Source organism: Doryrhamphus excisus, chromosome 19 (genome assembly GCF_030265055.1).
Source record: "Doryrhamphus excisus isolate RoL2022-K1 chromosome 19, RoL_Dexc_1.0, whole genome shotgun sequence".
Lineage (NCBI taxonomy): Eukaryota > Metazoa > Chordata > Actinopteri > Syngnathiformes > Syngnathidae > Doryrhamphus > Doryrhamphus excisus.
Genome location: NC_080484.1, coordinates 5,898,913 through 5,923,600, shown reverse-complemented (window position 1 = coordinate 5,923,600; position 24,688 = coordinate 5,898,913). Strand labels below are relative to the sequence as shown.

General features: G+C 40.0%; 1 protein-coding gene across 3 annotated transcripts; it reads left to right on the top strand.

Moving 5' to 3' along the window:
* The first annotated feature begins 3,478 nt into the window (after nt 1-3,478).
* On the top strand, nt 3,479-21,967 carry cercam (cerebral endothelial cell adhesion molecule). 3 transcript variants are annotated; one of them, XM_058056528.1, is made up of 13 exons: nt 3,479-3,636; nt 5,311-5,465; nt 12,812-12,922; nt 12,995-13,112; nt 15,382-15,516; nt 15,578-15,782; nt 15,855-15,974; nt 16,054-16,130; nt 16,958-17,064; nt 17,207-17,339; nt 17,416-17,543; nt 19,173-19,376; nt 21,040-21,967. In XM_058056528.1, the coding sequence occupies exons 2-13, from the start codon at nt 5,353-5,355 to the stop codon at nt 21,272-21,274; spliced, it is 1,686 nt and encodes a 561-aa protein (XP_057912511.1). In that variant the 5' UTR covers nt 3,479-3,636; nt 5,311-5,352; the 3' UTR covers nt 21,275-21,967. The 3 variants fall into 3 exon arrangements, with proteins under 3 accessions (XP_057912511.1, XP_057912512.1, XP_057912510.1); XM_058056529.1 differs by lacking the exon at nt 5,311-5,465 and having other exon boundaries at nt 3,631-3,636; XM_058056527.1 differs by lacking the exons at nt 3,479-3,636; nt 5,311-5,465 and adding an exon at nt 10,983-11,213.
* The last annotated feature ends 2,721 nt before the right edge of the window (nt 21,968-24,688 follow it).

The window sequence follows — 24,688 nt, the reverse complement described above, 5'->3', positions numbered from 1 at the left end:
TTTCTCACCCCCCACCCCCCCTCCTTCCACGCCAAAAGATTACAATCGTGACACTGTTGACTCTGCGTGACGTGTTCAGTGTTCCTCCTGCAAGCACCAGGCACTCGCAGCAGAAAGCAGGCAGCCGCCATGCTGCCTCTGTGGGCCTCTTGTTGGACCTCACATAGCACCTTTATCCTTGCCTAGTAGCACTCTATTCATACCACCGTGGCATACAGTACACGGCATAGCGTAGAATATTATCTTATTTTATTGGCCCGCTACATATTCTAAAAATATTATTTCACTAAAATAAGTTCCAACAGCAAAAGTGAACAAAGAAAGTAAAAATATAATAATATATAATATAAGTTATTTTGGAGAACGACATTGTCATGAGGTAATTTTAGTCGCATTTTAAAAAAACGTCATAGCATAAGAAATATTAATAGTAACATTAAGGGAACATTTGCCGAGGGCACCCCCGGAATGTGGGTACGGGAGGTGGTGCCTTGCTCAAGGGCAAACCTCAACAGTGTTCAGGGAGAAGGAAGCGGGCGTCCCTCCAACAACTACTCACAATTTTTATGTTTATGTCAACATATGTACAGTACAAATGTAAAGTAATTTCACCATAATAATAATATATAATATTATTTAATAATAATAATAATATAATAACCTTGTGTATAGAAATACTTTCTAATGATTTTTTACTCTTCTCTTCTTGTCATATAATTCCTACATATATCCCCCCCAATTTAAGAGAATACAATTTTTAATACAAATTTTACAAAAAATTTACAAATCAAAAAAAAATTTTAAAATAAAAAACATTTAAAATTTTTTTACAAAAATAAATTCAAATTGCCAAATTGTGGAAAATTACATCATATAGCATTAAATATATTCATAGAAATGTAAGTGGTAATAGTATGATAAAGTCGTAATATTAAGAGAATACAAGTTTTAATACAAATTTTACAAAAATTTTACAAATCAAATTATTATTTTTTTAAATAAAAAAACATTTAAACATTTTTTACAAAAATAAATTCAAATTGTCAAATTGGGGAAAATGACATCATATAGTGTTAAATATATTCATAGAAATGTATGCGGTAATAGTATGAAAAAGTCAAAAGAAAAAACAACAAATAAAGTTGTCATTTTTTGAAAACGTTTATGAACAATCCTACACGACTAAAATGAAAATATGATAAAGTCATAATTACAAGAAGAAAGTTTGAATATTCAAAAAGCCGCAATGGGAAAGAAAGAGCTGTGCTTTCAGAGAATATTAATATACTACGTATATACTATTAATATACTATGAATATTAAGTACATTATTAAGAGAAAAGGATCATATTCTCATGGGTGGGTATGCTGGAGCCTACTCCAGCTGACTTTGGTACCTGGCCTGGATGGGTCATATCATGAGAATCAAAACAACACATAAAGTCGCAATCTTTGCAAAATTAGGCTGATGAAAAAATTGAAATGTTACAAGAATAAAGTGAAAAATATTACAGGAATAAAGTCATCATTACCAGAAGAAAATTTACAAAAATAAATTGTAAATTTATAAAAATAAATTTTTATTTTTATGAGACCAGAGTCCGAATTTGACCAGAATCAATTTGAAATATTATCAGACAGAAATGTCATTTCAATAATACAAATCATGTTATTTTTGAAAACAAAACAGAATAAAGTTGCAATAATTGGAAAATGAGGTTATGGAAAAAGTTCCAATATTATGAGAATACATTGAAAAGATGATGAGAATAAAGTCAAAACATGACAAACAAAAAGTATTATGAGAAATAAATAAGAGAAAAAAGTCAATGTGGCTGAATGACAACAATGAGACTCATTGCAAGTTATCCCAAAGGCTTGATTGCACTTGTTGCTGCTAAGGGTGGCCCGAGCACTTGTTAGCTTTCGGCTAATCACTTTCTCACACAGGAACATGGACATCAGGTGTTGATGAAGTGTTGATCTATCACACATTGGATTACTTTTAGCGTCTTTAATGCACAAATTGAATGAAAAAGTACCCCCCCCCCACCATCACCACACAGTTAAAAAAAAAATACAAATGAAAACAGAATTTTATAATAGTGCAACACTGAAGTCAAAATTTTATGAGAATTTCATGAAGGAAAAATTGTGAAAACTCAGATATTTTGATAAAGCCGTAAATGTAAGACTTTTTTCTTGTAAATTCATTTCTTTTTCCTCGTAAATTTACAAAAAAATGTTGACAACTCTGATGTTTGGATAAAGACGTACATTTAAAAGAAAAATACAGCTGTATATAAGAATAAAGCTGTCAATTTAAGACTTTTTTCTTGTAAATGTATAACTTTTTTCATAAATGAAGAAAGAAAATTCATTAAAAATATACAAAATTTATTAACATAAAGCCAGAAGTGTAAGACTTTTTTTTGTAAAAATTTTGAAAACAATTTTTTTTTTATAAAGATGTACGTTTAGAAGAATAAATATAGTAAATTTATGACAATAAAGCTGTACACTTTTTTCTTTTTAAATTTAGGAAAAAAATTGAAAAATCAGATTTTTGGAATAAAGATGTAAATTTACAAGAAAAAATATAGTAAATTTATGAGAATAAAGCTGTAAATTTAAGACTTTTGTCTTGTAAATTTAGGAAAAAATTTGAAAAAATCAGATTTTTGGAATAAAGACGTATATTTACATTAAAAAATATAGTTAGTTCATGAGCATAAACCAATAAATTTAAGACTTTTTTTGTGTACATTTATGACTTTTTCCAGTAAATTCAGGAGAAATTTGGAAAACTCTGATTTTTGAAATAAAGTTGTATGTTTACAAGGAAAAATTTATGAGAAAAAGCCATACATTTAAGACTTTTTCCCTTGTATATTAATGCCTTTTTTCTTTTTCTTGTAAATTTAGAAAACACTTTGAAAACTCTGTTTTTTGGAATAAATACGCACATTTAAAAGAAAAAAATATTTATATATATATAATTTCTGCGAATAAAGCCATAAATTTAGGAAGAAAAAAAACATACATTTACAAGAAAAAAGTCATATATTTACACAAAATGTTTCCTTTGCCGAAGGCCATGGGTCCCCCCAAGTCCATAGGTGTCACAGACAACGCCTGTTAGGACGGACTATTAAAATATTGTGAGATTTTGAGGATATATGTAACCCAAGTGAAAATGGTAATATAATTTATTTATATATACTTGTATACTACATATTTTTTATTTAATAATATTATATATATTATATTATATTATATTTATTTATTTATATAAAAAGTATAAATAAAATGTTTCAATATACCAACACTCAGCAACAGGTGATTGGAATTTGAATCATGTGATTTGACTCATTTGATTCTGTGCACCCAATCAGGGTTTCACCCCTTGATCACATGACACCCAATAACCAATAAATAGCTAACAGGAAGCCACTCACCAAACACACGTGGGGAAACACTTTGGCTAGCAAATTTATTTCAGAGGACTAATATGTTTTAACACTGCTGCATTTAAATACGTTGTAGACCCACCCACCCACTACCACTACCACTACCACTACCGCGACTGGTAGCACCACCTATGGGCATTTCATGTGTTATATATTGAACGGAACTGGTAAGTGTTGCTAAAATTGGCTTTACTTAGCTTAGCCACCCAGCCTCATTGTGTGGGCTGGTTAGCATGAACAGCAAATGAGAATTATGGGATGACTAATATAGTACAATATTATGTCATACATTGAAATATATGAATTGTTATATTGTACATACCTTATGCAGTTAGTATATGAGTATTGTATGCACACTGATCCTTAACAATACTACTACTACTACTACTGCCTGTAGTTGGAGTTGATTTGATTAATTGATTGTGGCCCTGTGTTTATACAGGCCACTTTTTTGGTACAGAAAAATCGTTATTCATTGCAATTAACTAAATAATTAAATAACTGGTTACATATAGTCATAAATGTACAACTTCATTCTGGTAAATGTCCCACTTTATTTTCATAATATTTTGGCTTTATTCTGGAAATCTCTGATTTTTTTATTCCAATGTGGCCCTAATACTTCATCTAATACTCTGTGGTACAATACATGTACTGAGTATACAAATATAAACCCCATGCAGTTTGATGTAATCCATTATCATAATATGAAGTAAGTGGTACTTTTCCAGAAAGGAATGTAAGAATACTTTTAGAAGAATACTTTTTTACCAATTTTCTTTCAGAATAAAAACTTTTTACAGAGGAAAAAAAAACGTATCAGGTTAGTAAAACTTGTATGGATAATTTTATGAATGCAACAAATATTTTTCAAGAATAAAAACAAAAAATATATACATATATTTTTAATGTAGATAAAAACCTGATCTACTGAGAGTAAACTTTTAGTATATATGTATAAAAAATATCATATGTCATATTAAAAGAATAAAGTTGCCATTTTGTGGAACTACTTGAAGAATAAAATAATTTTTCAAGAAAAAAAACAAAAATCTTGTCTTTTTACGGAAATAAATGTTATGAAAGTAAACAGTTAAAAATGCTTGTATTTTTCCCAGAGTTTATAAAATCAACAATTTCTAAGACAATTTTTTTCAATTTTGGAGTCAAAATAGCAAATGACAAAAAGAAATAAATTTTTATACATTATATTTTAAACAAACAGAGTTTTAAGTCATGAAAAAGTTTTCATATTACAAGAATAATTTAGATTTTGACGAATATTTGCATTCAAGTAGTGTCATGTTTTGGAAATAAATATTATAAATCATATCAATATTATATTATAATCAAATATTACAACAGTTGTACATGGAGTAATACTAGAGGAATGGAATTGAACTTTGACCAGAGTACTTTTGTGAATGTTTGAAGTATTTTTGGAGACTAAAAACCGTAAAGCGTCATTGTCGTGGTTTGCAAAGGCGAGAGACGTTGCAGGTGTACCTAATGAAAAGTCTCTGAGCACTTTCCAACGCTGCAGTGTTTGATGCGTACAGACCCCCCCCCCCCCCCCCCCCAAACTCTGTGTGTCTAATAAATCATCCTGACTGATCCCGCCCTGGGCGCAGGGGGTCCTCCTCTTTAAAGCTCAATCCGCCCCCCCCCCCCCTTCTTGCCCTCCCCTTTTCATGTGTGTGAAGAAAGCGAGTTAACCTCTGCTGATCCGGGGGTGCCGTGTGGGGGTGGAGGGGGGGGGGGGGGGCTGCCCCTCTTCAGCCTCCCATTCACGGAGCCCAGCCTGCACTCACTCATTCATTGCTCTTTTTTTTTTTCTGAAGGCGCTGAAAGCAAATCTTCCTCTCCTTGGCTTTGGCCTCTTCATGCCGCAAGGCGGGAAAAGGCAGGAAGTCAAGAGGCTTCTCACCTTGACAGCCGCCCCTCATCCCACACGGGGGCTGAACGAGCTAAATGTTTGCACCTCGAGGCCACGCTGGTAGATATTCTTCATATCTATTCATCAAAATAATCATAAAAATAAACCTATTTTACAAGTAGTATTTAGCTATGTAGTACTGCTGCTACTGACAAGTATTTGATGACAAATAGCTGTATAATATACTGACAAAATGTATTTGTATTTGGAAAAGAAAACATACTACTACAGTGGTATTAGTCGAGTAAAGTGGCTACTTTGTATTTTGGCTGGGGGGGTTCATGGCGGCTGCTGGTTTTAGTGGTATGTGTGTGTGTGTGCACGTGTGTGTGCACGTGTGTGTTCCGCTGCTCCATGCGGGGGCCGCTTTGCCTCTCCCCATTCACAAATCAATGTTTAACCCGCTGCCTAAAAAAGGCTTGGCAGGGGAGAGGGAGGGCCGGCAGGGTGGGCGGGCCCGTGACGGAGAGTACAAAACACAGGACGGTGGACCAGTGGTTAGCACTGTTGCCTCGCAGTGAGAAGGTTCCAGGCTGTCCCTCATGGTCCAATAACATCCGACGTATGTTACATTTATTTTATATCTGATGGACAGGTGGCTTGACCCCGCCTCTACCCACCTGAAGTCAGCTGGGGTAGGCTCCAGCCAAGGCTCCTCCCATGTTTATTCTGGACTTGTTCCCATAGGAAGTCATGGTCTGCTGTTATTATACATACAAGTGTAAAAAGAAGTCAAGCACGGTTACAGTAACACTACGGTCTAGATGATGTTCCTCCGCCACTGTTGCTAGGCAGAATTCCTCGTACTCCGCCTTAACCGTCCCATAGGCTAATGAAAGAAAAGGCACCGCCAGCCACGCCCACTATGCTGTTTGCAGGGAAACAGGAAGTAAGACACAAGTTGTCATAAAAGGAACCCTGCCCCCTGCTGTCAGGTGACGGTAGTGGCACCTTTAAGGGTTAAATAGTCCACCCCTCCCCTCCATGCTAGCTAGCATGGCTACCTAAACACCCCCACAATGCTTTCACATTGGCTGCACTGTTGCCTAGCAACCAGGCCACCGACATCGTCATCCATGTCAGGCTGCTATATAATGTATAGTATGTATGATATAGTACACTATACCTATATACTACATATATATATATATATATATATATATATATATATATATATATATATATATATATATATATATGAAATGTTATAGTAAAACATACACACATATTATTAAAAAATGATGCAGATATTACTTAAAGTACACATTAGACTGTAGATACAGTAAATGGTAGTATTAGTATGTTTGTTCTTGTTAAAGTACCCTTGTATTTAATAATAATAATAATAATAATCTGATGATAATAAATCCATATTGTGTCCTGTATATATTGTCAGGAAAACCAATGATGTGTTCATCAATAAAATGAGTCGGTTTGCTAAAATAAAAGCTAAAATGTTTTCTTAAAAAAAGGAAGTAGAATACTCCAATAGCCATTGGACATTTTTATCATTTTTATCATCTGTTATTCAAAGCATGAAAACAACTTTATTGGCATAAGCATCCTCTTCTCTGGAAATGGAACAGAAAGTTGAATGCTTGATGGTGGTGGTGGTATTGGTGATGGGGGCCTTGGTGGTGGTGGTGGTGATGGTAGGGGCCTTGGTGGTGATGGTGGTGATGATGGTGGTGATGGTGGTGATGGTAGGGGCCTTGGTGGTGGTGTTGGTGGTGGTGGTGGTGGTGATGGTGGTGGTGGTGGTGATGGTAGGGGCCTTGGTGGTGATGGTGGTGGTGGTGGTGGTGGTGATGGTGGTGGTGATGGTAGGGGCCTTGGTGGTGGTGGTGATGGTGGTGGTGGTGGTGATGGTAGGGGCCTTGGTGGTGATGGTGGTGGTGGTGATGATGGTGGTGATGGTAGGGGCCTTGGTGGTGGTGTTGGTGGTGGTGGTGATGGTGGTGGTGGTAGGGGCCTTGGTGGTGATGGTGGTGGTGATGGTAGGGGCCTTGGTGGTGGTGGTGGTGATGGTGGTGGTGGTAGGGGCCTTGGTGGTGGTGTTGGTGGTGTTGCTGATGGTGGTAGGGGCCTTGGTGGTGATGGTGGTGGTGGTAGGGGCCTTGGTTGTGATGGTGGTGGTGTTGGTAATGGTGGTGGTAGAGGCCTTGGTGGTGATGGTGGTGGTGGTAGGGGCCTTGGTGGTGATGGTGGTGGTGGTGATGGTAGGGGCCTTAGTGGTGGTGGTGGTGGTAGGGGCCTTGGTGGAGATGGTGGTGGTGGTGATGGTAGGGGCCTTAGTGGTGGTGGTGGTGGTAGGGGCCTTGGTGGAGATGGTGGTGGTGATGGTAGGGGCCTTGGTGGTGGTGGTGTTGGTGGCATCGGTGGTGATGGTAGTGGCCTTGGTGATGGTGTTGGTAGTGATGTTGGTAAAAGTGGTGGTGGCCTTGGTGGTGATAGTGGTGGTGTTGGTAATTGGTGATGGTGGCCTTGGTGGTGATGTTGGTGGTGATGATGCTGGTGGTGGTGATCATTCTGGTGATGGTGGTGGTGATGGTGATCATGCTGGTGATAGTGGTGGTGATAGAATTGATGTTGGTGGTGGTGCTAGTGATGATGCTGGTTGTGATGATGGTGATAATGTTGGTGATGGTACTGGTGGTGCTAGTAATGATGCTGGTGATGGTGTTAGCTGTGGTGATAGTGGTGGCCTTGGTGGTGATAGTAGTGGTGATGGTGGTGGCAGAGGTGATAGAATTGATGTTGGTGGTGGTGATGCTGTTGAGGGTGTTGGCGGCGGTGGTGGTGGTGTTGGTGGTGGTTTTGGTCCAGCATTGGATGTGGTGGGGGCCGGTAGAGGGACAAGAGTGAGGATCCTCATAGCTGCTGAGTAAGAGGGTACGTGTTCACGACTCGGGCCGAGAGTGACAGCTATTGAGCGGGCCAGCCAAAAAGACGTCTCTGTGGGAACAATATTGATTATCGCCGTGGCAATAAAGGTTCCCGGAAGCACGGGAGAATGTCATGGATCTTTCTGGAACACACCAAAGAGGAACATTGTCCAAAGGTTTCTCCAGCCAAGGCCACACCGTGGAAAATGAAAGGCTGCAACTTGACCATATTGATATTTTCTATTAGATATGCTAAGAAATATTGAAAGAAAAAAGCTCATCTCAGCTTATTATTCATTTCAACTTCACTCTTTGCTGCTTTCCCCCACTTTTATGTTTTTTTTTTTTTTACATTTTATTTTCCAAATATTTCAACTTTCTTCTTCAATAATCTTTGTATATTTTTTCCTCATAATATTTTGACTTTATTCCCACAATATACAATATATATACAATTTTTCCCTCAAGCCACACTCTTTAAAAGTATATTGTACATGCTTTTGGTGAAACCTGAGCTGGTGAAAGCAATATCAGAATATAAAATAGTATTCATGTATTCAACCAGTCATGCCATAAATCACAGAAGCAGCCCAATCAAGTCCTTCCTTCTTTCTTATGCTCTTTACTGGGGCAGCTTTTGGTCCCATGACCAAAATGGTCCAAAAAAAGTGTGAACGTGGCCGAAAGTGTCGGGCGAGGTCAAGTGAAGCTGAACAAACAACAATGAATTTATTTCCCGCCCCCCCACCCATCTTTTATTCAACTTTCCTTTTCCATATGTCTCTCACTCACTCACCCCCCCCCCCCCACCACCCCCATACCCAACCCGCACACAAACGCCACAGCCACCCTTGACCCCACTGTGAAAAGTTAGCCTGAACTCTCCCACAAAACGCTGGGAAACCCCCCCTCCCCCCCCCCCCAAATGCCAAGTGTATGTGTGAGTGTGGCGATTCTTGGGTGTCCTGAAAAAGCAGCGTTTTGACCCTCGACCCCTGACCTGTCCACAAAAATGACCCTTTTTTTAAAAAGCCAGTGCTGCCATTGTCCGCCATTGCCGCATTCAGGGAGGCCGCCATCGCTGCATTCAGAGAGTCCGCCATCGCCGCATTCAGGGGGGCCGCCATCGCCACATTCAGGGAGGCCGCCATCGCCGCATTCAGGGAGGCCGCCATCGCCGCCGCATTCAGGGAGGCCGCCATCGCCGCCGCATTCAGGGAGGCTGCCATCGCCGCCGCATTCAGGGAGGCCACCATTGCCGCCGCATTCAGGGAGTCCACCATCGCCACATTCAGGGAGTCCACCATCGCCGCATTCAGGGAGTCCGCCATCGCTGCATTCAGAGAGTCCGCCATCGCCGCATTCAGGGGGGCCGCCATCGCCACATTCAGGGAGGCCGCCATCGCCGCATTCAGGGAGTCCACCATCGCCGCATTCAGGGAGTCCGCCATAGCCGCATTCAGGGAGTCCGCCATAGCCGCATTCAGAGAGTCCGCCATCGCCGCATTCAGGGGGGCCGCCATCGCCCCATTCAGGGAGTCCGCCATCGCCGCATTCACAGGGAGTCCGCCATCGCCGCAATGAGAGAGGCCGCCATCGGCACATTCAGGGAGGCCGTGATCACCACATTCAGGGAGTGCACCATCGCCGCATTCAGGGAGTCCACCATCGCCGCATTCAGGGAGGCTGCCATCGCCGCATTCACGGTGCACAAGTGGTTAGCGTGTAGGCCACAGGAAGATCGGGAAGACCTGGGTTCGACATCTCTGTGTAGAGTTTGCATGTTCTCCCCGTGCATGCGTGGGTTTTCTCCGGGTACTCTGGTTTCCTCCCACATTCCAAAAACATGCTAGGTTAATTGGCCACTCCAAATTGTCCATAGGTATGAATGTGAGTGTGAATGGTTGTTTGTCTCTATGTGCCCTGTGATTGGCTGACCACCAATCCAGGGTGGACCCCGCCTCTCACCCCAAGACGGCTCCAGCACCCTTGTGAGGATAAGCGCTAGAAAATGAATGAATTATATGTACCATATAGTGATATTATAAATATTCGCAGCTGTGTTGTCATGGCAACCACGTGCCAGCCAGGACACCTCACATGTTGTGTTATCTGGTATTGCTAGCATTGGTGCTAATGTACCATGTCCAGAGTTGTGTGTGTTGTTGTCAATCAAACTATGATTATTGTAACCATCTTGAATATCTGGACGAGCACCAGCATGAGATAAAAAGTGCCTTTTAATAAAATAATCGAATCAGACGTATACTGTAGGTCAGAGCGTAGTACTAATACTCCTGATTGAGTATGTAGGCCGGGGGCCTTCAATTTGGTCAAACAGCGTCTCTCAGTGGCGAATATGTGCAAGTGCTGCCTAGCTGAGCGACAACGTCACCAAAAAAAGGACTGCGGCTTTTTTTACGGAAGTTCTGGAACTTTTCCAGGTTTTAACGACAATCGAGTGTCATTCGCGTCACATATTTTTGTATGAGTACAAAATAAGCACACTTTTTAAAAAAAACTACGCGGAGATGTCTTGTTAACATGGGCGGAAGTTGTAAACTTAAGAGAGGAAACTATCCAGCTTGTCCACTGGAAAAAGGAAAAAAAGGGGGCTGGAGATTTGGGAAAAGCCCTCTTTTTTTTTTTTTTTTTAAACTTGTTGGACTGCTGACGCGTCATGTAGCTCCTTTGCACACATCTAGTCTTCCACCATGATGATGCGTCACTTTGTAGCGTTTTTGGGTGTCTTTCTGTCGCCGGCCTGCTGCTACTTCTCGGAGGAGAGATATCCCGAGGAGTCTCGAATGCAGCCTCCGACGGTGGTGATCGCCATCATAGCCAGGAACGCCGCGCATTCGCTGCCTTACTACCTCGGAGCTTTGGAGAGGCTCCACTACCCCAAAGAACGCATCTCCGTGTGGTGGGTCGCCGCCTTTTTCTCCGATTTTAAGTCATAATTAAGGAAAAACGTCATTTTAAGTTCTCTGATGGCAAAGTGATCGTCAACATTTTGTCTTTCTGTCATCGTGTACCCAAAGTTCCTTTTATAGTTGACACACTCAGCTGCAGAGAGTGGAGGAGTCACGCCTGCTTTACGCTCTGTTTGAAGTGTAATTTCCACCCAAATGGTAGTACACGCTATATGAGTACATTTTCAACATCTCCACATCAATATCATCACCTAATGATAATAATAAATGATAACGTTTAATACGGGGGTGTCCAAAGTGTGGCTCGGGAGTCGTTCGTGGCTTGCAGTTTTTTTTTGTTGGCCCACGTCACGTTCTAAAAATGTCATTTAACAAGAAAAGTGCAAAAATAAATAAAAAAAAACCCCCACAATAAAAACATTGACAACTCATCAGTTATTTGCAGCATCAGCAGTCATTTTACAAGAATAAAGTCAAAATATTGAAAGAACAAAGTTGTAACTTACAGGGAAAAAGTCATAATTCTACGAGTACAATGTTGTCATATTATGAGGGAAAATAACCTCATTTTAGTAGCAAAAAGTTGAAATATTAAAGCAAAAGGGCGTAATATGAGAAACAACAAATAAAGTTGTCTTTTTGAAAAATTTGGATGAAAAACAGAAATGAAAAAAGTCAGTTTATGAAGCAAAAAAGAAGTCATATTCTAACAAAAAAGTTTTAATTTTACAAAAATAAATGCCATTTTAGTTGAAATATTACATGGAAAAGTGTGTTTACAAAAAATCACAATATTATGAGAAACAAACAAAAATGTAATTTGTGGAAAATTGGGGCAAATGTTATAATATTATGGGAATAAAGTACAAAAAAGTATCAAAGTCATAATTTTATGGGAATAAAGTTATAATAATAAAGGACAAAAATCATAATAATATGGGATTAGGTCATCATATAATAGAAATAAAGTTATAATATCATGGGAATAAGGTTATGATATGGAAATAAAATCATAATAATATGGGAATAAATACTCCCATAATATGGGAGTAAAGTCCAAACATAGTGGGAATAAAGTCATAATATTACGGCAATAAAGTCATAATATTACAGGAAAAAGTCATAATACTACGGGAATAAAGTCATAATATTATGAGAATAAAGCTATGATAATATGGGAATAAAGTTATAATATTATGGCAATAAAGTCATAAAATAAAAGGAATAAAGTCATAATATTACAGGAATAAACTTATAATACTATGGGGAAAGAGTTACAATATTATGGGAATAAAATCAGAATATTACAAGAACCAAATTGACAAAGATGATTTAAGAAGGAAATAGAAATATCTGAAAACAAAAAAGAACCAGAAAAATTGGGAAAAAAGAGCAAAGTTGATATTAAAAAAAGCTGCTAGATATTGAACATCTGTAAGAACCCATGGGTGGCGCCATGCTGCATTGCCATGATGCTAACTCGTTGTGCAGAGACATTATGCTGCTCAGGAGTCAGAGGGTTTGCACCTCCAACAAGGAAGATTCTACTATCATTAAGTTAGGGGTGATCTTGTGTTTTTGTCCACAGGGCAGCCACGGATCACAATGCAGACAACACCACGGCCGTGCTGAAGGAGTGGCTCACCGTCATGCAGAGGTTCTACCATTACGTGGAGTGGAGACCCATGGAGCAGCCCGTGTAAGACCTTAATCCTTCATCCCCCGCGTGTCCACCTCAACGTACACGTCTATGTAAGTCTGTGCTGTTCAGGTCCTACGCGGGAGAGCTGGGTCCAAAGCACTGGCCCAACAGCAGATACGAGTACGTGATGAAGCTCAAGCAGGCGGCGCTCAACTTTGCCAGGAAACGCTGGGCTGACTACATCCTGGTACGCGACACAATGCTCACGCTTTGCCTTTAATGCACACAACAAGTTTAGTGCAGGTCTGGATACAGATACAGATAGATCTACAGCGACAGAACAGCTCATGGTATTTCCAAGATATACCATTTTCTATCAAACAGGAAGTAGATCGTTTATTCAGCAAATGGTCAAATACATCACTTTTTTGACTCGTGGAGAAACATCCTATAATAATAAAAATGGTACAGGCCTTATGTTATTCTCTATGAACCAGGAAGTAGCCCCTCAGACCAAAAAAAAACCCCAAAACAATGGTTTAAGAATTAAAAAAATGTTAGCTTTGTACCAGGTACTTCCTGTTTACTAATAAATAGACGGACAGATGAAGCCCTTGTGACAAAAACACTGACCATGTCCTTTTGTTATTCTCTATGAACCAGAAAGTAGCCTCTTAACCCTACTTGGTGATGCCCCTCAGACCAAAGTAAAAAATGGTACAGTCCTATTGTTGTACGTGAACCAGGAAGTAGCCTGCTAGCTAACAAATGAACGTACAAATATATATATATCACTTTTGGAGTAACGATAGAACCCCCAAAATGAAAAAAAAAAAAGATCCAGTCCTCACTGTATTCTCTATGAGCCAGGAAGTAGTCCCTCAGACAAGAATAAAAAATGGTACAGTCCGTCTTACAACATCCTCCCTGAACTAGGAAGTAGCCTGCTAGCTAACAAATGAAAATAGTGCAGTCCTGTCATCTTATGTCATTGTGTGTGAACCAGGATGTAGCCTGCTAGCTAACAAATGGACGTACAAATACATATATCACTTTTGGAGTAACGATAGAACCCCCAAAATGAAAAAAAAAAAGATCCAGTCCTTACTGTATTCTCTATGAGCCAGGAAGTAGTCCCTCAGACAAGAATAAAAAATGGTACAGTCCGTCTTACAACATCCTCCCTGAACTAGGAAGTAGCCTGCTAGCTAACAAATGAAAAGCCAAATGCAGCACTTTTTTGAGTAGTGAAGCAACCCCCTCATAATAAACATGGTAGGATGGTAAACAATGGTAGGGTCCTCATGTGAGCCAGGAAGTAGTCTCTTCAGACCAAAATACAAAATAGTGTAGTCCTGTCATCTTATGTCATTGTGTGTGAACCAGGAAGTAGCCTGCTAGCTAACAAATGGACGTACAAATACATTTATCACTTTTGGATTAACGATAGAACCCCCAAAATGAAAAAAAAAAAAAAAAGATCCAGTCCTTACTGTATTCTCTAAGAGCCAGGAAGTAGTCCCTCAGACAAGAGTAAAAAATGGTACAGTCTGTCTTACAACATCCTCCCTGAACTAGCAAGTAGCCTGCTAGCTAACAAATGATAACATAATAAACATGGTAGGATGGTAAACAATGGTAGGGTCCTCATGTGAGCCAGGAAGTAGTCTCTTCAGACCAAAATACAAAATAGTGCAGTCCTGTCATCTTATGTCATTGTGTGTGAACCAGGAAGTAGCCTGCTAGCTAACAAATTGACAGACAAATGTAGCACTTTTCTGAGTAATGATACAACCTTTGTCCAAGAATTAAAAAATGGTACAGTTCTGTCAGCTTGCGTTATTCTCTGTGACCCAGGAAGTAGCCTGTTTACTAACAAATGGACGCAAAATAACATGTCTTCTTTGAGTAGTGATGGAACCCCCATGATGAATAATGATCCAGTCCTGTTATTTTCCATGAAGCAGGAAGTAGCCTGCAAGCTTTCTTTCACTTTTGGCACAATTTTCGATGAATTTCTTTTTAAAGGGACCTATTATGTTAATTTCCCTTTGCTCATTACCCTTTGTATTGACTTGTGGACTCCTATAGAGCAGCTACACACAATAATCAGCACACAAAGTTGGTCCAGACGACCAAATAACGTTGGAAAGTAACGTTCAGCAGCAGTTTGTCGGCTAGTGTTGTGCCATGTTCACTAAACAGTCCAGTGTGGAATGCCGTTGACGGATTAAAATGCATTTCTTTTGCTGGTAGGGAATCAGGAACTCCACCCACTTGTGGCTGGCGGTGGCGTCTTTAGGAATTGGAAATAAATGTGTCTTTGCTAGGAAGTAATAATCAGAGGAGCAGAGCTTGGGGGAGAACAGAGCTTATCTGATTACAGACACGCCCATATAAGGAAGTCCATCCCTCTGTGACATCACAAAGGAACAGTTTTGTGACGCCTTCTGAAACCGAGCGTTTTGGGCAATGCCAAACTTCTTCTTGTTGTTGTGGTCTCATTTGTCTTCCAGTACGCCGACACGGACAACATCCTCACCAACCCCGACACCCTCAATCTTCTGGTGGCCGAGAACAAGTCCATCACGGCGCCCATGCTGGACTCTCAGGGAGCCTACTCCAACTACTGGTGTGGTATAACGCCACAGGTGAGGCCCAACGCCAAGCAAGGTGTGTTTTTATCTCCTGACTCTCCTTCTGTCCCCTCAGGGTTATTACAGGCGGACGGCCGAGTATTTCCCCACTCGCAACCGCCATCGCCTGGGCTGCTTCCCCGTGCCCATGGTGCACTCCACCATGCTGCTGGACTTGAGGAAGGAGGGCATGAAGAAGCTGGCCTTCTACCCGCCTCACACCGAGTACTCCTGGCCTTATGATGACATCATCGTCTTTGCCTTTTCCTGCCGAGCCACAGGTTGGTCGAATTGCCGCTGCCCATTCCAGGAAGTAGACTAATCCCCAAGGGAATGTTGTGCCTCGCATGCAGCGATCCAGATGTACCTTTGCAACAAAGAGCGCTACGGCTACTTGAATATTCCTGCCAAGCCTCACCACACGCTGGAGGACGACCGCCTCAACTTTGTCCATGTTCACCTGGAGTCCCTGAGTAAGAATGGAGACCATGTTTGGGTTTTGACTGAACCCAGTAAAGTCTTCCATCACCATGTGGCGCTTCCTCCCAACAGTCGACGGGCCTCCCATGCAGCCTTCACGCTACGTCCACATGTCCCCCAGACAGAGAGACCTTATGGGCTTCGACGAGGTTAGCATGTCTTTACCGAATACGTACAGTCACCCCTTGTTTATCACGGTTAATCGGGTCCAGAATTTTCACCAAGTAGGATTCCTTATTTCTAAATGGAATACTTTGGTAGTTAGAGCATAGAAAAGCTGTTTATGACCTTCTAAATCGACTTTTTAACACAATGAGAGCCCACTAGACATGCAATAACACCCCTATAGTCACCTTTACACTCCTATTACCCGATATAGTGTACATAAAATGAGATAATAAGATATTTAAGACACAAATAAGACAACATAGACTGAGGTGTTAGCATTGGGAGAATTTTCTGAGGTGGCTTTTGTCTCATCAGATGTATGTTACTGACACCTAGTGACCAATGTAGACTACTAAATATCATCATAACATCTTTGAATGCATCTTCTGAATGCCTTATGTTTGTCCTTTTATGCTTGGAAATGCTGCATTTAGGCCAATAAAACATACAATTTGATTAAACTAGCATATATTTTTGGAGTAATAATAGGCTGTAGTCAACCACAAAACAGTATATTGTGTTCTATGGCGACATAAACATGGAACCTACCAAAAGAAAGATTAGACTTCTGTCTTTCATCAGAAAAAAAAGGTTTGTTTCTAATTTTCCCTTCTTTAGTTATCAGTAGAACTGGGTAAGCTTCAGGAAAATATCAGTTCCTGACTAAAACAGGGCATACAAGGGCAACAAATATAACTTTTTGCTTTTGTGACAGCTCAAGTATCTAAACTTGACATGAAAATAACAGTATACTTACAAATATAACACCATGAATTATTGACAAATTTCATACTCCGGTTTCACTCAGATTTACCTGATCAACCTGCGGCGGCGCCCGGACCGCAGGGAGCGCATGTTGTTCTCCCTTAACGAGCTGGAGGTGGACGTGAAGGTGGTGGACGCCGTGGACGGAAAGTAGGAATCCTTGGAGGGACACTCTACCATACCTCAGAACGCTGTTCTTTGCTTCCCTCTGGTGGCTCATGTCATAAAGCGCATACAGTATGTACAATGGAACGGTAAATAGATCATTGTGTGTGTGTGTGTGTGTGTGCAGTGCATTGAACAGCAGTGACATCAAGATCCTGGGTGTGGACTTGCTGCCAGGCTACTACGACCCCTTCTCAGGACGCACCCTCACCAAGGGGGAGGTGGGCTGCTTCCTCAGCCACTTCTACATCTGGAAGGAGGTGAGGCCCCCGGCAAACGTAGCGAGCAGAAACAGCGGGCTGGTGGGCGCTCACGTGCTCTTTGCTCCTGGCGCAGATGGTGGACACGCAGATGGACAAGGCGCTGGTGTTCGAGGACGACGTCCGCTTCCAGGCCAATTTCAAGCGCCGGGTCCTGCGACTGATGGAGGAGGTGGAGCAGGTGGAGCTGGACTGGGACCTGATGTGAGTAAGGTCTGCTGCGTTTGCTGATGTTTTATTAGATGGCTTTGGCCCTGTAATGATACAAGAATAGCTTCTTTGTTCCAAAGCAAAGCAAAGGTAAGTGTAGTAAGGGGAGTTACTACCAGGCGTAGTACTGATCAGCAATCAATCCAGGGTGAGCTCAGTAGTAAGGCGGGATTGTCCACATCCTGATTGATGTCTTCCTTCATTTATTTGTAGCCACGTGACACATCACAGGTAGGTGGGTGTGCATGGGGGTACGCTATAAGTGTATCAGAGGGTGTGTAACTCTTCCCAGCCGCAGCCATATACCATATACCATATCATTCCAACAAACATACGTTGCGTTCAAGTCTGCTGTCTATTCAGAGATTGGTGAGGTGCTTTCATGTGTTTTAAACACGTGCTGCGTGTTGGCTCATGTTCTTAAGACTGCAGGGCAACAGCCTGCCTGGACGTTTACATACAAGACAGGTATGAACGGGAGCGTGCTCAGTCCCGGATCCAGGCCTCCTTTTAAAAAAAAAAAAATTAAAATAATATGTAAAATTTACTATTATAAGGACAATTATTTTTTCTATTTTAAATAGATTTTTAAAAATAAAAAAAGAACAACTATTATAAGAAAAAGCCTGTTTTTATCAGGCTCAAGTCATACTTAACAAGAGTGTTTTTTCATTTACAAGAAAAACATATATTTTTTTTAAAATATATGCAATTACTACTATATGAAAAAAGTCTATTTTATCAGGCTAAATTCATAATTAAAACTAAATTTTTTTTTTTTTAATTATTTTTAAACACTAATAACTATTATAAGAAAAAAGTCATCATTTTATCAGGCTAAAGTCATACTTAAACAAGTATGTTTTTTCATTTACAAGAAAAACATTCATTCATTCATTCATTTTCTACCGCTTTTCCTCACGAGAGTCGCGGGGGGTGCTGGAGCCAATCCCAGCTGTCTTTGGGCGAGAGGCGGGGTACACCCTTGACTGGTGGCCAGCCAATCACAGGGCACATATAGACAAACAACCATTCACACTCACATTCATACCTATGGACAATTTGGAGTGGCCAATTAACCTAGCATGTTTTTGGAATGTGGGAGGAAACCGGAGTACCCGGAGAAAACCCACGCATGCACGGGGAGAACATGCAAACTCCACACAGAGATGGGCGAGGGTGGAATTGAACCCTGGTCTCCTAGTTGTGAGGTCTGTGCGCTAACCACTTGACCACCATGCAGCCCAAAATAAATAAATGAAAGAATAAAACACATAAATAACTTAATAGACTTAAATGTATGAAAAAGTAAATGCCAATAAAAATGGCTTAAATAAAAGTATAAAAAAGAAATATAACAGATTAAAAAGAACCGTAGGAATAAATACATGAATGGAAGTGGATTGTAAATTAGTGAAGATTGTAAAAGGTATTTCCCAGGCTGAGAGAGCATTTGATAAGCCGTGTCGTAAAACACACGGGATGACACTTCTACATGAGACGCAACCTTTCCAAAAAAACTAGCCAAAGTAGCGGGTGTGTGGGCTGCCAAAGCACATACCAAATTACATGAAGGAGAAGGAGACGCGGCATGATGACAAAGACAATTTGATTGTTTTTCAGATACTTTGGCAGGAAGCAGGTGAACCCTTCCAAGGAGGAGGCGGTGGAGAACGTGAGGAACCTGGTGGTGGCCGACTACTCCTACTGGACTCTGTCGTACGCCATCTCCCTGCAGGGGGCGCAGAAGCTCCTCAACGCCGAGCCGCTCTCCAAAATGCTGCCTGTCGATGAATTCCTGCCCATCATGTACGACAAACATCCCAAGTAGGTGTCCACACACACACACACACCAGTTGGGGGGTGTCTCTTCCTGCAAGTGTAAAATGTATTCCAGCTACTGGTCTTCCAGATCCTTCCTTCTGTGTGACCGCACCAGGAAGTCCAAGCTGATCTGTAAATAACTCTTCCCAGCCGCAGCGTGTACCATATCATTTCAACAAACATACGTTGCGTTCAAGTCTGCTGTCTATTTAGAGATTGGTGAGGTGCTTTCATGTGTTTTAAACACGTGCGGCGTGTTGGCTCATGTTCTTAAGACTGCAGGCCGACAGCCTGACTGGACATTTACATACAAGACAGGTATGAACGGGAGCGTGCTCAGTCCCGGATCCAGGCCTCCTTTAAAAAAAATAAATAAATAAATGTAAAATTTACTATTATAAGGACAAATTATTGTTTTCTATTTTAAATAGATTAAAAAAATCATTTGCAAGAAAAACAAGATTTTTTTAAAGCAAGAATAACTATTATAAGAAAAAAAGTCATCATTTTATCAGGCTAAAGTCATACTTAAACAAGAATATTTTTTCATTTACAAGAAAAACATATTTAAAAAAAATATCTGCAATTACTTGTATATGGAAAAAAAGTCTATTTTATCAGGCTAAATTCATAATTAAAACAAAATTTTAAACATTTTTTCACGTTTTTTCATTTACAAGAAAAACATCTTTCTAAACAAAATAATATTTTTTATAATTTTGATTTTTTTCATTTAAAAGAGAAACATTTTTATTTGAATAATTTTCAGAATTTTCATGACTAATTTTTTTTTTAATTTTTTCATATTTTTCATTTACAAGAAAAACATCTTTCTAAACAAGAATAGATTTTACTATTTATAATTTTTATATATTTTTTTCATTTACAAGAGAAACATTTTTATTTTAATAATTTTCAGAATTTTCATAATTAAATATTTTTTTTACATTTTTTCACATTTTTTCATTTACAAGGAAAACATATTTCTAAACAAGAATAGATTTTACTATTTATAATTTTTATTTTACAAAAGAACCATTTTTATTTTACACAATATATAACATACTATTATAAGAAAAAAACCTAAAGTCATAATAATATGCTAATTTTTCCACCCTTTGTATTGACTTGTGGACTCCTATAGAGCAGCTACACACAATAACCCGTACAGAAAACATGAATGCACCTTTCCAGGCAAGAGCGCACCCATACTGGCTCCAGCAACAGCTTGGCGGATATTTCACGTTCATGTTCACAAAAAAAGTCCTGTGTGAAATGCCTTCGACAGATGAAAATATTGCTGGGAATCACCAGCTATAATAACTTCTGAGTTTGCTTCGTAAACAGAGGAGCAGAGCTTGGGGGGGGCAGAGAGTGTGTCTGGGATACAGCCACGCCCATATAAGGAAGCCTGCCCCTCTGTGACATCACAAAGGAACAGTTTTACGACGCCTTTTGAAACCGAGCGTTTTGAGTCATCCAAAACTTTTTTCAGGGCTCACTTCCAAATGTACAAACTTCATTATCGGAAACTTTGGCATGATTTAATACCACAATGCATCATTTTTTTCATTCCCCCCCCAAAAATCTTTTTTATAAAAATAAATTCTATTATTATAAGATGTTGCGATAAAGCTAACGTGACGGCGGTCTTCTTACCCCACAGCGACGACTACAAGTCGCACTTCCCCAACAGGAACCTGCAAGCCTTCAGCACGCGCCCCCTGCTGGTGCAGCCCTGCCACTACGCCGGCGACCCCCAGTGGGTGAGCGACACCGAGACGTCCACGCTGTGGGACGACGACGCCGTGCGCACTGACTGGCGGGGTTCCCACAAGACCCTGAAGGGGGCGGTGCCGCCACCCGACATCCTGTCGGCCGCTTACAGGGATGAACTTTAAGGGCGGTGCGCCCGACCTTGCTGCGGATCAGAGATGGCGCCCTGAGGAGCCTGTGTTCTCACGCCGAGCGTCATGTGACCGTCCTGCGTTTACAAGTGGACTTACCTGCAAAGCGCTTTTGCACAGGATGGAGTTCTCCTTTTGGAATATTCTTTGGGGACAATCCAGGAAAAGGCATTTAGTGTCTTCGTGCATGAACTTCATTTACCCGCGTCTTCATGACCGCACGTACCTCATTCCGTGTTTTCATTCCATTTCTTTATCAGGTACACCATCATCCCGTACAGGAGCCCCATCCAAAAACACACTTTGATGTTCAGTCATGTCATGATAATCATCCACTTGGCAAAATCACCACAGGAATACGGAAGACATCTCTTTCCTGTCGCATCACTGGGATATTTTCTTTGTTTTGTGTGTGACAACGTTACAAGTGAAAGTAAAGAAACATTTATTGATGATTAATGATTAATAAGAACAACAATAGAATATCTCCACCTGCTACGTACGTCTGTGTAGGTGCGCTTCTTTCCTGAATTGTTGGGTCAGTGTCTCCGACCGTCCTTTTCCTATGCCGCTTATCCTCACTAGGGTCACTAGAGGCGGGGTACACCCTGGACTGGTGGCCAGCCAATCACAGGGCACATATAGACAAACAACCATTCACACTCACATTCATACCTATGGACAATTTGGAGTGGCCAATTAACCTAGCATGTTTTTGGAAGGGGGGGGGGAGTCATGCACGAGGAGAACATGCAAACTAAGTTAATAAAATGATCATCTAATATGATGAATTAATATGACTTTTGCTGAAAAGAATATGCAGATTGCATAAAATTATATATTATATTATTATTCATTATTTTTAATTATATTATAATTATATATTATTATATTATTAACATAATCATAAAAAGAGATAAACAAATAAATAAGTAATAATAAATAGTAATAAATTACTATACAACAATAATATTGATACAACAATATAAATTCATAATAAATAAATAGCAATTCATTGTTTCTTGTAATAATATTACTATTTCATAGTTTGCATTTTGACATTTTTCTGTTTTTATTAGAATTTTTCCTGGTGATGAATAAAGTACATCTATTGTTATGTTATTATGTTATTAATTCATTCATTCATTTTCTACCGCTTTTCCTCACGAGGGTCGCGGGGGTGCTGGAGCCTATCCCAGCTGTCTTTGGGCGAGAGGCGGGGTACACCCTGGACTGGTGGCCAGCCAATCACAGGGCACATATAGACAAACAACCATTCACACTCACATTCATACCTATGGACAATTTGGAGTCACCAATTAACCTAGCATGTTTTTGGAATGTGGGAGGAAACCGGAGTACCCGGAGAAAACCCACGCATGCACGGGGAGAACATGCAAACTCCACACAGAGATTTATTAACAGAGGTTATTAATAATAGTCGTTATTTTTAAATGAACACAAATTGTATTGATTATGGTGAGTGTGGTGGGAATGGTTGTTTGTCTATATGTGCCCTGTGATTGGCTGGACACCAGTCCTGGGATAGGCTCCGGCACCCCTGCGACCCTCGTGAGGATAAGCAGTAGAAAATAAATGATTGATTTAGTAATTTAATATTATTCTCAGCTGATATTATTAATGAATATTCCTTTTTTTGCTGGTAGTGATATGCAGATTGAGATGATTTGGAAATGGAATACTAGAATGGTTTAGTGTAGGGTAGTGTAGGAAATGCTGTGCTGAGCCTGGACACACTTTGGCACTGGGTGGTGCTCGCCGTCTGTGTGTGGATGTGTGTGTGTGTGTGTGTGTGTGTGTGTGTGTGTATGTAAACAGCATGCGAACTGTAAGGTGAACGCCTGTATACAGTCAGTACTCCAGTACAGAATTCACCCTGCTATGTTATAGCTTTATTCCAAAATAGAATAAATACATCTTTCGTCTCAAAATTCCCCACGCAACGCCCCACAATGTCGACGGGGGAAGTATTTTAAAATGTTTTAAGTGGATTAAAAATAAAAAGACAGATGAGTACAGTACACATAAGGCACATGTCTCCATTTAGCTGCAGCATCTCCGATGAGCATGGGAATGTGTTTACTGAAATATCTTATATTTACACTTGGGGGGTTGGTGTCTCACACACACATAGCAACATAAAATGCATACAAGGCATCCTCCATTTTGGTGCCATTTGGCAAAATGAACAATCAGCCTTGCCTTCCATGCAGTTTATGTAAGAAAAAGAAAAAGCACGGAGCAGATTAGATAGTGACTGATCAAGGTCGTGTTCAAAGGTCGTCAAGGTTGATTTTCACAACTTTCACGAGGCATACTCCAAAAAAAAACCTACAAGATTATGAGAATGTTTGCTGCAGTTGGACCTCAAGACCTCCTCCTCCTCCTGCAAAGTCAAATCCTCATTGGCTGCTGAGATGGAGGTGGGACTTCTTCGCTGACAGAGTTTCATAGCGCCCATATCCAACTCTGGATCACATATGTTGGATTCATGTTTCATCGACAAAACACACAACGGTTTCATGTCATTTCCCCAGCTGGAGATGAATGAACCATCTATCTAATATGCTGTATATCTATGACACTATGTCACTTCATTGCAGCATACATATAAATGCCTTTTCACCTTAATATAACAATATAAATGCGTTTTCAAAATAATGCGTTCATTTCATAAAATAATACTCAGCATTAATAAGGTTAAATTAATTTATTTCACTTAAATGGATATGTGATAATGGAATTTACCACTCAGCATTATTACATTTACACAATTTTTCACAAAAGGAAGCTGAGTGAGTTAAGCCAAAACGTTAAATTAAATTAAATTAAATTATTACATTTTTAAAAGATTGTAATTTTGCACTAGGTTAATTGGCAACTCTAAATTGGCCATAATTGTCCAATTGTTTGTCTATATGTGCCTGTGATTGGCTGGCGACCAGTCCAGGGTGTACCCTGCCTCTCACCCAAAGTCAGCTGGGATAGGCTCCAGCACCCCTGCGACCCTCGTGAGGAAAAAGCGGTAGAAAATGAATGAATGAATGAATGAATATTTATCATATAAATATTCAATAAAAAACATTATTTCCATGTATAAAAGCTAAAAAAAACTTAAAAATAATAACTGATGTATACATAATATATAATATATATAAAATCACAATACCCCCCCCCCAAAAAAAAAACTTAAAACCTTGACATGCGCCATAATAATAATTGAGAATTGATCCGTTTTAAAGTAGAAAAGTGAAAACAGTTTCTTTTCTTTTGTTTGACTAAATGTGTTTTTGTGTGCCAGGGGCAAGATGTGGACAAATGTTATAGCAACGTTGACCGGAAGCCACTTATATGGTAACACGCGGCTCATTCAAATAGAGGGGGCGT